Source organism: Patagioenas fasciata, chromosome 3, assembly GCF_037038585.1.
Source record: "Patagioenas fasciata isolate bPatFas1 chromosome 3, bPatFas1.hap1, whole genome shotgun sequence".
NCBI classification, from domain to species: Eukaryota; Metazoa; Chordata; class Aves; order Columbiformes; family Columbidae; genus Patagioenas; species Patagioenas fasciata.
In genome coordinates, this window is record NC_092522.1 from 46,614,767 (window position 1) to 46,627,924 (window position 13,158).

A 13,158-nucleotide genomic window follows, 5' to 3' on the forward strand; every position below is an offset into this window, starting at 1 on the left:
TGGATAAAACTCTGAGCAACTTGCTCTAAGCTGGCCCTGCTATGGGGATAGATCAGGTGACTTTTAGAGGACTCTTCCAACCTACACAGTTCTGTAACTGGGATCTAGCCCATACACACTACAGTAGCTTTCAAGACCTTTTGCTCACGGGAGTCCTGCACTTCCCCTAGCACCACTCACTCCAGACATGGAAAAATCCTGGTTGTGCACACCCTTACTACTAAGACAGGATGCCCTCGTTTAGTGGATCCCCACCCACAGCTGGGGCTGTTGCTGGGCAGCAGCACACCTTGCCACAGACACCTTGCTGAGGCTTCTCCCTCCACTCGCCGGCGCTGTGGGCCTTCGCACCTCGAGCTGGCGACTGGACCGACCGCTTCCCCAACACGGGCCGGCCGGTCTCCGCCCGAACGCACCAAACCGCCCATAACGGCCACTCCAACGGCCTCTCGTGCCCAGCTGCCGCCCGCCACGAGCCAGCACCGCCACGCCCGCAGGCGGCGCACGCTCGGCGGGGCGGCTCCCTGCCGCTCGGGGGCGAGAGCTTCCTGTGCCGCTGGAGGCGTTCCTTCCGGGTTAGCGGCGCGCGCAGCCCACGTGGGGCCCGGCACGGAGCGGCCAGGTCGGTGTCGGTGTCGGTGTCGGTGTCGGTGTCGGTGTCGGTGTCGGTGTCGGTGTCGGTGTCGGTGTCGGTGTCGGTGTCCGTGTCCGTGTCCGTGTCGGGGTCCGTGTCCGTGTCCGTGTCGGGGTCCGGGTCCGGGTTCGGGTTCGGGTTCGGGTCCGGGTCCGGGTCGGGGTTCGGGTTCGGGTTCGGGTTCGGGTCCGGGTCCGGGTCCGGGTCCGGGTCCGGGTCCGGGTCCGGGTGGGCTGTCACCGGCTGCCGCTGCCTCTCTTCTCCCCCAGCTTGTCCGGGCCCAGCGCATCCCCACGTGTGCGCGCCCCCGAGGGGCATCTGGCAGCCGGGCCTGCAGCGGGGGTCGGGGGGGACATGCCGTGTGTCCGTGCAACTGCTGTAGCCGCCGGCCGGCTGTGGTTCTCTGCCGTTAGGTTTCTTCGGAGGCTCCTTTCCTCGTCACGCCAAGCCATGACGTCCCTGGCGGAGCAGCTGAAGCGGCTGGCGCTTCCCCAGACCGACCCCAGCCTCCTGCAGCGCAGCGAAGCGGCGTCGCTGCTGTTCAGCAGCCGGGAAGCCGCGGCTATCGACAGGGACACGTTCTTTGCCATCGGTGAGTCCGGCTCTCGCGGTGCCCGTGGCTTGACAAATCGTGTATTTATCCAGAAATAGCTGGGAAAAGATAAATGGGAAAGGCAAGCCCACATACGAAACGGTCTAAAGCAGGGGTAATTTTAGGACTGTAGGAGCAGTTACGTTTATACAGTCCTAAAATTACGCTTGGCCCTTCAAAGGCAACCGCGAGGCTGATGTGGCCCCCGGTGAAAATGAGTTTGACACCCCTGGTCTAAATAATAATTCAAGAAACTACAGGCTAGTCAGCATCACTCCAGTCCGTGGGAAAATCACAGAAGGCCCTTTAGGAGCACATTTCTGGTGAGGTAATGGGGAAGACCCGGGGGTGGTCAAGGGCTGGAGAATTTGCTCTCTAAGGGGAGACCGGTGGGAAGAATGTGTTTGGTCTCATTCAGTCTGGAGAAGAAAAGGGTTTGAGGGGTCTAATACCAGCCTGTTTGTACCTGTGAGAATACTTCAGGATGGATCAGGCTCTCCAGAATGAATGAGTGGCTGGAGGACATGAAACAATGGACGTGAGTTGAAAAACTAGAGGTTGAAATTGGATGTAAGGAAAAGCTTTTTCACCATGGAGACAGTCAAGCACTTGAACAGGTTGTCTAGGGAGGGCTGTGCTATCCATCCATTTGAAAACCCCAACCAGATTATGCCCTGAGCATGCTGGTCTGATCTCAGGCCTAACTCGGCTTTGAGCAGGGCCTTGGACTCGAGATCTCCCAAGGTCCGTTCCAACCTGAACTCTGTGGCTTCCGGAAAACATGCAGACACCCTGCTCTTTGGTAGCGTTATGGCCACAAATAATTTAAAGTAGCAAAAACCATTGTTGTGTTTGCATGCTTCAAATCTTTTGTGCTTATCTCTTTCCATTTTTGTGTAGAACTTTACCCAGGTATGTGATAGTCCTTGAGTAAGAAAGCTGTTTTATAAAACCACAAATGTTGACAGCATACATTGATTTTAAGTAACAAATTTGTAGATATATATGCCTGTGATACAACTGAATATTTTTTAATTACTTAAATAATTACTATAAAACTCCTGCAAATAATAATTTATTTTTTCCATATTTCACCCAGCCACCTGGTTTCTTCAATGGTTTGCTTTGTGCTTAGCCATTAATATTTACAGGCTTGTGTAAAAGAAATCATTCCAATGGTTTTCCAGTCGTGTACATGGCACGTTGTGTTTTGATTTGTTCAATGAGGTACTTTTACTTGCTTCATCCGTATAAAATCATAGAATAATTTTTGCTGAAAGGGACCTCTGGAGCTCATTTGGAATTAGCCAAACTGAGGACAGGGGTAGTTAGCTCAGGTTGCTCAGACCTGTATTTGGCTGAGTTTGAGGATGCAGGTTCCATGATCTCTGATCCAGTACTAGGTCTCTGATCCCATGTTTGAACACCTTAGTGTTTAAAAAAAAAAATCAAGCCATGTCTTGACTTGGGATTTTATGTGTTCTGGCTTGCATTTGTTGCCTCCAATCCTTACACTGTGCACCTCTGAGAAGGACCTGGCTCCATCTTTTTGATAATCTGCATTATATCCCATTAAGTATTTGCAGACAGCAGGAAGGTTTCCTTTTGACTGTCTCTTCTCCAGGCTGAACAAACCCAGTTCCTCTTTTTCCTTGTATGTTATTGTCCAGTCTCCTGACCATCTTCTCAGTATTTCCCTGCTGGACTTGCACCCATATGTCAATGTTTTTATTTTACTGATGAGCTCAAAATTGTACAGTGCTCCAGATGCAGTCTCACAAGTGAAGGGGGCAGTTTCCCTCCCTCAGCCCATTGGCTGCACTCTCACTAACACAGCCCAGGATGCTGCTGCCTTGCATTGCTTTAAGAGTGCTCTGCTGGTACTTGTTAATGTTCTTGTTCTTTGTCAGTTACGAAATATATTATGTGTGGCAAAAGTTTTGGTCTTAGATCTGCTGACTATTTGATTTGATTTGCTTGGTGAGGATGACATGTGCCCGTATAGAAAAGAAGCTGGATATGCCAGTGAGAAGGTAGGGTGGATAGGACCAGGGAGATAAAACGGTTGCACTTAAAGCATTCTTATGTTTTTTTCCACAGGATGCACTGGCTTAGAAGAGCTGATGGCGATCGATCCTTCCTTTGAAGTGTTCCAGTCCAGTTTGTTTAGTTCCATGTCCAAAGGCCTGGAACGCAGTGTTCAGTCTAAAGCAGTGAATCAGCAGCTGGATGAGAATATTTCATTGTTCCTGATTCACCTGTCCCCTTATTTTATGCTTAAACCAGCCCAGAAGTGCCTTGAGTGGTTGATTCACAGGTAATCCACTGTCCTACATGTCGATAGAAAAGCCCACTAGAAATACCACATTTTTTTCCCTATGAGAAAAAAAATCGAATAATTTTACTTTGGTTTTCTGAAAATACATGTTAAAATCTTAAAAATATCCGTTTGGGCTTAGTCTTTATGAGGCCATATGTTCTTTGCCAATTAGATTTTCATATTTTGATAAATTTGTGTGAAAATTTTCATCTATTGTGCTAGTCTGTATAAAAACAATTATTTCCTTGCCTGTCTTTCACCAAATTTGCCCAGCTCTAGCCATCTTACAGAAGACCTAGAGAGGCATTTATATAATACACTTTGGGCTGCGTAAAATAGCTAATTCTCAATATTAACTGTGAACCATGAATGGCATGCCCTTGTGAGCTAAGTATTCTTACTTCAAGGTTATGTAGGAAGGTGTGAAGGAAAAACAAACCACGTATTTTGTGAACTGATGTATTTATTTATGTAAATTAACCGATCCAGATGCGTCAAGTGTAATATTTCATGTCGCAGAAGAGTGAGAGATTTTGTTGATACAACCCTTGAATCACTTTTTTTTAATGTGTATATTATACTGACATTCGTATTAGATTGTTGTAATGTCAGGCTTAATATTGAAATCTATGCAGAAGAAACTAAGGTAGTCTTCAGTCCTTTAGGGACCTAAAACTATTGAGAATGAAGAGGAAAATTGCTAGCACTCTTTCTTTCCTGTAGCCCGTACAGGCTTGTGGCCACCTTGGGATTCTGGACTGTAGGCAGACCATGTGTCTGACTCAGTCTGACAATCATCTCTTCTTGCTTAAAAGCAAGTAAGCCAGGTGTTGTGAGAAGAACATGACAGGGTCCTTATTTTGGACTTGCAGATAATTTTTAACTGTATATATATGGTTTTTTTTCCTTAGATTTCACATCCATCTCTACAATCAAGATAGTTTGATTGGTTGTGTTCTGCCATATCATGAGACTAAACTCTTTGTGAGAGTTATTCAATTGTTAGATATAAAAAGCCCAACTCACAAATGGCATTGGATGGATCCAATAAGGGTAAAGTATTTAACAGATGCAAGTTGGGAGAAACATGAGGGACTGTATTATTAAATCTTGACTCTTATTAAGTTTATGAATGTGGTCCACCTGTTCATGTGGTTAGTTGTAGGACTGTACTGAAAGATTTAATTGCAGGGATGAATCCTGAATGCCCACATGTTGCCCCTGCTATCTTTCTTTAAATATATAAAAAGCTTTGATTGTAAGTATGAAGTATGCTTTTAAGATGCAAGTGTTTGCTGCTGCTAGGAAGATGAGTCAATTACTGAAATATGTGTTTATTTGAATGTAGATCATATGTAATGTTCTTAATTGTCTGTCTTAATGTAGATGCAAAAAATTCCGAAGAGATGTGTGGATTTCCATTACTTATTTCAATTCAAATGGTGTTAACTTATCGGTGGGATTAATTTAGAGATGATACTGATTTTTACTTCAGGTACTTCACTTTAACCTTGACTGTTCTAATTTTACTTTTTTCACCATGTAAAGAAACCTGGAGTTCCACTGGCAAGAGGTACTGTCATTACACACTGCTACAAAGACCTGAATTTCATGGATTTCATCTGCAGGCTGGTGGCAAAATCTGTGAAGGTTGTTAATTTATTTTAAAACGTTACTTGTTTGTTGTCACTTGGTTTTCCCCATCTTTGTATTTGTATAATATTATGCTATTTACTAATATTTTGAATTATATATCAAATAGTGAAAGGAGTAATTTATTAGTAAATAATATGTATTATTTCTATAGATGACAGTCTATCAGAAATTCTTACAATGAAGTGACTGAGAACCAACAAGCCACTACAAGACAATTTGGCAATACTTTATTACTAAAAGATACTATATTTCTTTAAAGTATTTCATTGTCATGGTTTATTTATAAAATCATTCCGCTCTTAGTTTGTAATTGCTTTGAATTTGGGTGTCTCTTTTGGGGGTTGTCATGGGTGTTCCAAATGTACGTCTTCAAATATTAATGGGAACTTCAAATTGAGAATGTTAGAAGGTGAACAGATTTATTTGGATTTTTTTCAGTTAATGTCAAATAAAGAGCTAGTTTTATAGTCTCAGAAGGGTAAGATGTACAACAGTTCCAATTATTTGGAGAACTAGAATGCATGCACTATCAAATGAAGCAAAGCACACTCAATAACAGGTTTTGTTCACAAGTGTGGTAGGGGCTGTTAAACAGATACCAGTCAGGTTCTTGGCTGTCCAGTTCTCAGTCTTGAGCATTACACCAAAATCACAAGTGATTTAGGCTACTTTATTATGGTTAACTACAGTAGGTGAGGAATAGCACCTATTTCCTTCTGCCTTGTCTGCAAGGGGGAGCAGTAACTTCAGGTGAGGGTTACTGCTGGGAGGAGTTGATGACTTCAGTTGAGCCCGCGGGAGCTGGTAGAGTTCACGTGCTGGAGTTTTGATGTATTGCTGGTTTAGGGGGAAGCCAGATGTGTGTTTCTGCTTCTCTTGATGTCCAAACAACTAATTTTTCTGTGGTACAGGTCTTTTCAGAGCATCCTGGCAACTCAGCTCAACTGAGAGTTCTCCTTGTGTTTTATGCCTCCACCATTGTATCAGCCCTTGGAGCCACAGAGAAGATAACAAACACTATAGTCTCTATGCTACTGCCTTACATCCAAAAGGTATGTGAAGCTTTGTTTTCCCTCCTGTGTGATGAAGTGTACTGTGTCGTGCCAACATGCTTTCTGCAGAAAATATTTAAGAGGAACATCCTATGTGACGTGTATCGTGTCACTCTTAACGTGCTTGGAAACATGAGGCAGGTGAAAGTCCATGACTAGTAACACTTTCTCACACCTCAGATGAGGGATGTAAGAACTCTGTTTCCTGTGTAGCATGTGGAATAGAGCTGTGAGAAGTGGATACACAGTTTGAATGAACCTGTTTGCCTTGGAGACTTATCGTGCTGAACAATGAGGAAATGCAATCAGGGTGGACAGCCTGCTTTAATATCCTCTTTCCTCCAGAGTTGTTGCTCTGTCAACAGAGCAACAGTTAATGAATGTGTCTTCTGTACATGTGCACCCTGCACAACAGCTTTTTCTTCTTGGAAGTTGAATTTATAGTTGCCTTAAAAGTTAACATATGGAGAAGAAGGTAGTGTGATTCCATGGATGTCAGAATGAAAATGGTATTTATGTTAATGTACTTTTTTTTCATTTCTGTGTGTTAAAAATCCACCTTTATCTCTTTTTATAGGGCTTGAAATCCTCTATACAGGATTACAGAGCTGCAACATACATGATAATCTCCCAGATGACAGTGAAAGTAACAGTGGAGACTTCACTGGTGCATTCCTTGATGTTACAGATAAGCAAGACATTATCTAAAGTGCCCTCATTAGTCAGGGAAGGGGTGGCGTGCTTGAACCTACTTCTACAAACGCAGAAAGGAGACAACCTTGGGAAAAAGTAAGTTTTCGTGAATTGAAGTTTACCACTTTTTAAGAGCTCAGACTGCACTTTTATAATTTTTTTTTTTTATATTTCTATTAAAGAAACACCTTCCTATCAGAAATTTTGCTAGTTGACATTTCAAAGGGCTCAGAAGTTCCTTTGGTGTACTTTGAAAATTTTTATGCCCACTATAGCTAAGGAGTCTCAGCGGAGCAAGTCTGTCCTCTTTTGGTCCGTGTTCTGCTGCTTCCCTCAGTAGAGGATTACTGTCAATATCCAAAACTGAGCCCTTACAGTAAGAGCGTTTCTTGAAAATGGAAATCCCAGAAGAGAAGTCAGCATAGTAATGGTAGTGCAAATTTGAGGTTATTTGAAGAGGTGGAAAGAAAGAAGTTCTGTCCCTGCAGTGGAATGGCTTTGAGTTCATGTAGTTTAACACTTGAAGTGTAAGTGCTTCTATACCACCACTTCTTTGGTCCCACAAGTCAGGTGTTCTTCCAGAAGTACAAGTGGTACTTCCTTCTCATCGATCTGTCTGCCCTGCCCTGGTACAGTTTGCTAGTAGTGATGATGTGCAGTTGAACATGGTGATGGAACTCTTGCATGCTACAGGGTGTTGCTTGCTGGCAGATGGGTTAGTGTGAGTATTTCAATAGAGTAAATCTTTGCTGGGCTAAGTACAGTGATTATTTTCCGGATACCTCAACACAGCATAGAAGAGGAAAATGGCTTAAAAGCTAAGGTGTGGGAACTAGGGAGAAGCATGCTGGATGCATTATGCAGCATCCAGATGAGAGAAACTTCTTGTTAGCAGGAAGGGAAATTGCTTCTCCTCTCTTAGAAGATCTCCTGTCATTGAGCTATGATTTCTCCTCTCTTCTTTTTGCTGCTGCTGGGTGATAGATACGCTCTTTGCAATGTCAGGATAGCTCTTCATGCAATCCATACAACTGTTTTTACTTTTACTACCAACTTGACAAAAACATATGTGTGTTCACTGTGCTCAACATGACTGGCAGTATTGTGTTTTCTTCTTGGCAATTCAATGTGCCAATAAACCTCTGGCAATAAGAAAGTGGAACCCTTTAAATCTTTTCAGCATTTGTTTGCAATGAGGCTGTTACCTGATGCTGCAAATTGAATCTTTAGGAAGTCTGCATGGTTTCAAAGGGTTGGTAACCCAGATGAGTGTTGAGTGTGCATACTTGCTTTTTTAATTTCCCTGTTCGATTGTGCAGGCCATTTAATTATCTGTGCAAAACCCCGGAACTGGTAACACTTTTGCAAGACCTTTCATCAGGCTACGATATCTCTCCTCTTCTGCGTTACCTCTTGCCTCATCTTGTTTGCGCGGTCGTGAAAAGTGATACAGGTAAGTTAACATACATTTTTACAATTTTGTTGAGTCTTATGACTGTGATCAACATTGTAGCTGTGTAAGTTTAGTTGCTTCTGCCTTTACAACTGTGCCAATACCTGTGAAGACCTGATTGTGCTTTTGTGTATGTGTTGCTGATTGTTTTTCCAGATCCTACAGAGGAGACTATTTTAGGCATTGTTACATCTATATTGCTTTGATTTAGATGTTGATTTGCAGTATTTCAGCGATAACTTAATTTTGATGTATGAAATTCCTGGCTGACAATATATCCGAGATGCATTGTAGTACTGCAAAATAATTTTTAGGTAGATCATACATAGTCCATATGTAGTTTGAGATCCATGGTTACCTGGTGAATTAAACTTGCCTGGGAACAGCCCAGGACAGTGAGGCTGACTGGCCATGCAGTAGTAGCTGGTGTCTGCACTAGTAAGTCTATTTGCACTGTGGACTTGTAACTGCCAAATCATGGTTAGGAAAGCTCTTTTGTTGAAAAGGGCCAGATTAATGCCAGGGAGTGCTGTAGGGAGTAGGTGGCACAGGTTAGGGTAGCAGGAGGTCTGGAATGTTCCAAAGCATACTTAAATTTATTGGCAGCAATACAGCCTTTGGCATTTTAATGTTGATACAAAGCATTGCTGGCACATGGAGAGTTAGTGCTAGTCATCAATTAACATTGTGGTCTTCAAGTTGTGTGCTTGGTACAGGATGACGCCTGTACAAACTATTAGCTTTAATCAGTATGAGGGGGTTATTCTCAAACTGTTCTTCATCTTTTATGATCACACATTTTCCTTAGAGGAACAGGAAGAATCTGAGGAGACAGAGAATCAGATTTACATCAGACATCTTGAAGCTATTCTTCAGAGTATACCACTGGAAAAGGATTTAGATCACCTGTTGGCTTCGTGAGTTAACTTTGATTGTTTTTCTTCTGCAGTACTACAGTAATTTCTGGTTTAATAACAACTAGTTCCTGGCAGTGGCATTAGCATTATATGAGCATGGGTTTTGGAGTTCATAAGTTAATGCCAAACCTGGATTTTTGAAACTGAAACATTGGCTAATCCAGAAGAGCTGTGCTTTTGGTATTTGTGGGACAGAGTGAAACTTGAGGCCAGGAGCAAATCTGTACTTGCGATAAGTAATGCGTATTAATCCTAACCTGTTCAGCAGTGTGCTTTTTAACACTGATGAAAATTGTACCATCCGAAAAATGGTGACTTTTTCTTTTGTTTGTAATTTTAGTAAATTTCTTGAGGAGTTTATCTCCTGTGGTACAGAGATTGAATCTAATCCCACCAAAATGGCTGCGCTCAATCAAAAGGTGCTTCCTCTTATCAGACTTCTCGAGAGAAAGTAAGTTCCGTTTTTTTATGACAGACCCGCAATCTGTGGCGTGGCAATGTCAGCTATGATCTTGGCTTCTTGTGTGTAATAGGCACAATATTCTTGTCCGAGTTTTATTCTACTGATCTGTTCTTGTGTATTTTGTTGTCATTGTAATACATGGACACAGACCTGCTGGCTTTGTACAGCTGTTTGCTGTGGAGCATGACCTTTTCTGTTCATTATTTATCCTAGTGGGCTGCATATTGTTCATCTGTGTTAACACATAATGGTTGATTGCCTTTGCTACTTAAAATAGCTGGTTCCAATGAGCGCTTGCGCATTCGTCCTCCTTGTATTTCCCTGTATTTGTCTAGTAAATACATGTTCTTCTGTCATGCTCTGCGGAAAACATTGGGGCTTTTGTCTGTTGGCAGGTATCCTAAAGCCTTAGATTCTGTATTGGAGAAGCATCTGGAAGATTGCATAGATGAGGCTGGCCAAAATCTTTTTCACCAATTTATTTCTCTCTCATTAAGCTGTGGCAAATACAAGGTAGGTAGAAGCTCAGTTTGTGATCCTAGGTCTTGTCTTGTTATCCTGTCAGAAAGCTGATGTTTAGGCAAAGTTCTGCTCTTTCTTCCTCTTTTTAAATGAAACCTCTACCAATTCCACCAAAAACCCCACACCTTACTGAAATGTAATTTGGGGGAGGCTTGATCAAAATTATTGTAAAATCAAAAGCTATCAGTTCTTCAAAGTTCATGTTTGTCATGAGCAGTTGTAAGTGTGAGCTTTTTTCATGGTTAAAATTTACATATTTCTACCTGCCTCGATTGCTATCAATATTTTTTTTTCTTTGGTAACATGACCCCTACATACATTGTACTGGTTGATAATGACAACATGGTGGTGCCCAGCAAGGCCTCATCTTACTTAAGATTTTGTCAGTGTCAAAGGTGTCTGTTTTGGGAAGGGTGACAAACAACTTTATTGCAGTTGAGAGAAGGTGACTCAGTCCTTTTTGTTGCATTGATTTTCTGAATGTTTGCAGTCAGTAACATGGAAGAATAGAGTGACTACAGATTTCCTCCTGTGCCATTTCGGAAGAGCATTTGAAACTCAGCCTAGCATAGCATAGCCATTAGTGCAACAGACCTGTCCAAGGAATTTATTATTAAGAGATGTTTAGTATTATGACTGTTGTTTGCAATGACTGAACAACTGAAAGCACGTAGGAAAAGATAAGTGGTTCACGTATTTTTGTATTGATTTAATGAAGGCACAGATTCTGTGACTGGAAAACAAGTGGATTGAAAGAAAAACAAAAACAAGGCAAGCAGAACACAGGCATATGACTCTCTTCTAACCTTCAAGGTTCCTGAGATAACTGCACACAGTTGAACTGGCAGAGATGCCTTTTTAACAGTTTCTATCTGTGCTCTGTCACACTGACACTGTCACTAGAGCTTTCTCAGAATCCTTAGATAAGTGTAGTGCTTTTCTAGGAAAAAAGGTATCTGTGGCTTACTGTACTTTTCAAGCTGTATTCCAAAAACTGTCTGTCAAAGTGAAGACCAAATTTGAAACAGTTATACAACATTGTTGTTCTGTAATTCATGCTTTTTTTGTCTAAATTGTATAGATTTTCTTGGGGTCCAAAAATTTGCTGAAATAATTTATCCCGTTGTTTTTCTATATACTTAAGGTATTTTTAATATGGAGTCACTCACCCCAAAATCTGTATTTCAGTTTCTGGAAGACTCCGATACCTCCCTTCTGCTTAGTTTGAATCATCCTCAGCCAGCTGTGCGGGTCCTGGCTCTTCAGCATTTGAAAGATGTTATTGAAACATCAAAGGTTTGTGTCCTGAATCTCTCACTTACAGAACTGACTTAACATATATCTTCAAAAAGCTGTTTGTCAGACATACCAGTTGAAGACGAGTGATACATTAAACTATTTGTATGTCATCCTCACTGTTTTTCCTGGTGTTTTCAGTAGGCTTCTGTCACCATTTCCCCCTTTTTTGGAGTCTGGATGTAGTTCTTGTTTATTAAGCTGCTTGTAGTATAAGATAAAATCTAAGTTAATGGATACTTCTGTTTTTCTTTCTTTCATTGTTCAAAGTTAGTCTTCCTGTTATTTATGGTTTAATTTAGATGATATTACCTCTTTTCTTGTACTAGGATTCAGATATTTCATTAAAAGCCTGTAAATTGTGCTACCAACAAATGGTTTTTGTCTGTTGGCTCTTCTTTGTTTTTTTCAGGAAGGCTTTGACCAATCTTTCATAGAAGAAGCAATTTTTGGTCGGCTCAAGGATGACAACAGAGATGTTGTAATGTCTGCTCTCAGTTCTTTGGAGGTAAGTATGCATCTTTTGATATGTCAGCTGAGATTTTAGCTGATCTTGAATATGTGTGTCTGGAACATGTTCTTTGTAATTGCCTTTGTTCTTCTCATGTCCTTAGTGTACAGCTTTTGTCATCACAAAGGCTTCTGTTGTTTACCTCCTCACAATTCCCTCCCAAATTTCTGCTTCCTGATCTTTCCCAAAGTCTTTGCAGCTAACCTGAATTTATTTTTTTTTTAATGTAGCTACTAAAACATATTTCAGTGTTTGATTATTATTTGAAGTGTTCTTCCTGCTTATCCTGTACATTTTTCTATAAAAATGCAAGTCATATCATCTGCCTTTTGGATGGAAAATGATGCAGTGACAAGTCATTATGTTAGTGAGAAGTGCTCAGTTGATTTTTTCCATATGAGAGTCATTTGATCAGTTGATAGTGGCAAAGTACTAAACCCCAGCTCAGGTTTATGGCACAGGATTCTGGAATGCGTTGTACTGATTGTTTCCAGCTAGAGTAACAGTCTTTCTTTATTGCTTCTCCTAGTAGTAGTGGAGAATATTATTAGCAGTAGTGTAATTGGTCTTGTGTGTTCATTCATTCTCAATCACTAAAAAATAGGAATAGAAGCACGTGAGTGCTTCTTTAAACTTTAGTGTCTTTTGTTAATGTGTCTTATATTTTTGTCATACTATGTAAAGTAAAAGCAATTCTTATTTTATTATGAAGTGTTTTGCTTATTGTTTACCAGACATTTCTGTGTTCGATAAATTCTCAATACTTCAGTGTATCAAGAGGGTGTGCTGGGCAGCCTTATAGCTACTGTTTACTCTGATAAAATTTTTATTACATGATCATCAATAGAAATGCAGTAATGTTACCACTTGATATAGCACATAGATTTTCTGTTGTGACATGGTAAATTATTTTGTATTTTACTGTTTTTGCATTTCTTTTTCTTGATTACTTTTCAGATTTTCAGGGAACAAGTCAATCCAGAAGCAGTAGTATCAGGTCTTTTGAACATCTTCCAGAGAGCTGATCTTTCAAAGGATGGAAAGTGGTA

General features: G+C 41.3%; 1 protein-coding gene across 1 annotated transcript in view; it reads left to right on the top strand.

The window, feature by feature from the left end:
* Positions 1-553: 553 nt before the first annotated feature.
* HEATR1 (HEAT repeat containing 1) overlaps positions 554-13,158 on the top strand; it is a 37,220-nt gene continuing 24,615 nt past the window's right edge. Inside the window, exons 1-14 of the mRNA XM_065835050.2 lie at positions 554-622; positions 1,048-1,226; positions 3,327-3,543; positions 4,458-4,599; positions 5,095-5,196; positions 6,114-6,254; positions 6,832-7,043; positions 8,267-8,400; positions 9,209-9,317; positions 9,658-9,768; positions 10,176-10,293; positions 11,491-11,598; positions 12,011-12,106; positions 13,067-13,155. Coding sequence (XP_065691122.2) covers positions 1,085-1,226; positions 3,327-3,543; positions 4,458-4,599; positions 5,095-5,196; positions 6,114-6,254; positions 6,832-7,043; positions 8,267-8,400; positions 9,209-9,317; positions 9,658-9,768; positions 10,176-10,293; positions 11,491-11,598; positions 12,011-12,106; positions 13,067-13,155 — 1,721 coding nt within the window. The 5' untranslated portion in view covers positions 554-622; positions 1,048-1,084. The remainder of the gene's footprint in view (positions 623-1,047; positions 1,227-3,326; positions 3,544-4,457; positions 4,600-5,094; positions 5,197-6,113; positions 6,255-6,831; positions 7,044-8,266; positions 8,401-9,208; positions 9,318-9,657; positions 9,769-10,175; positions 10,294-11,490; positions 11,599-12,010; positions 12,107-13,066; positions 13,156-13,158) is intronic.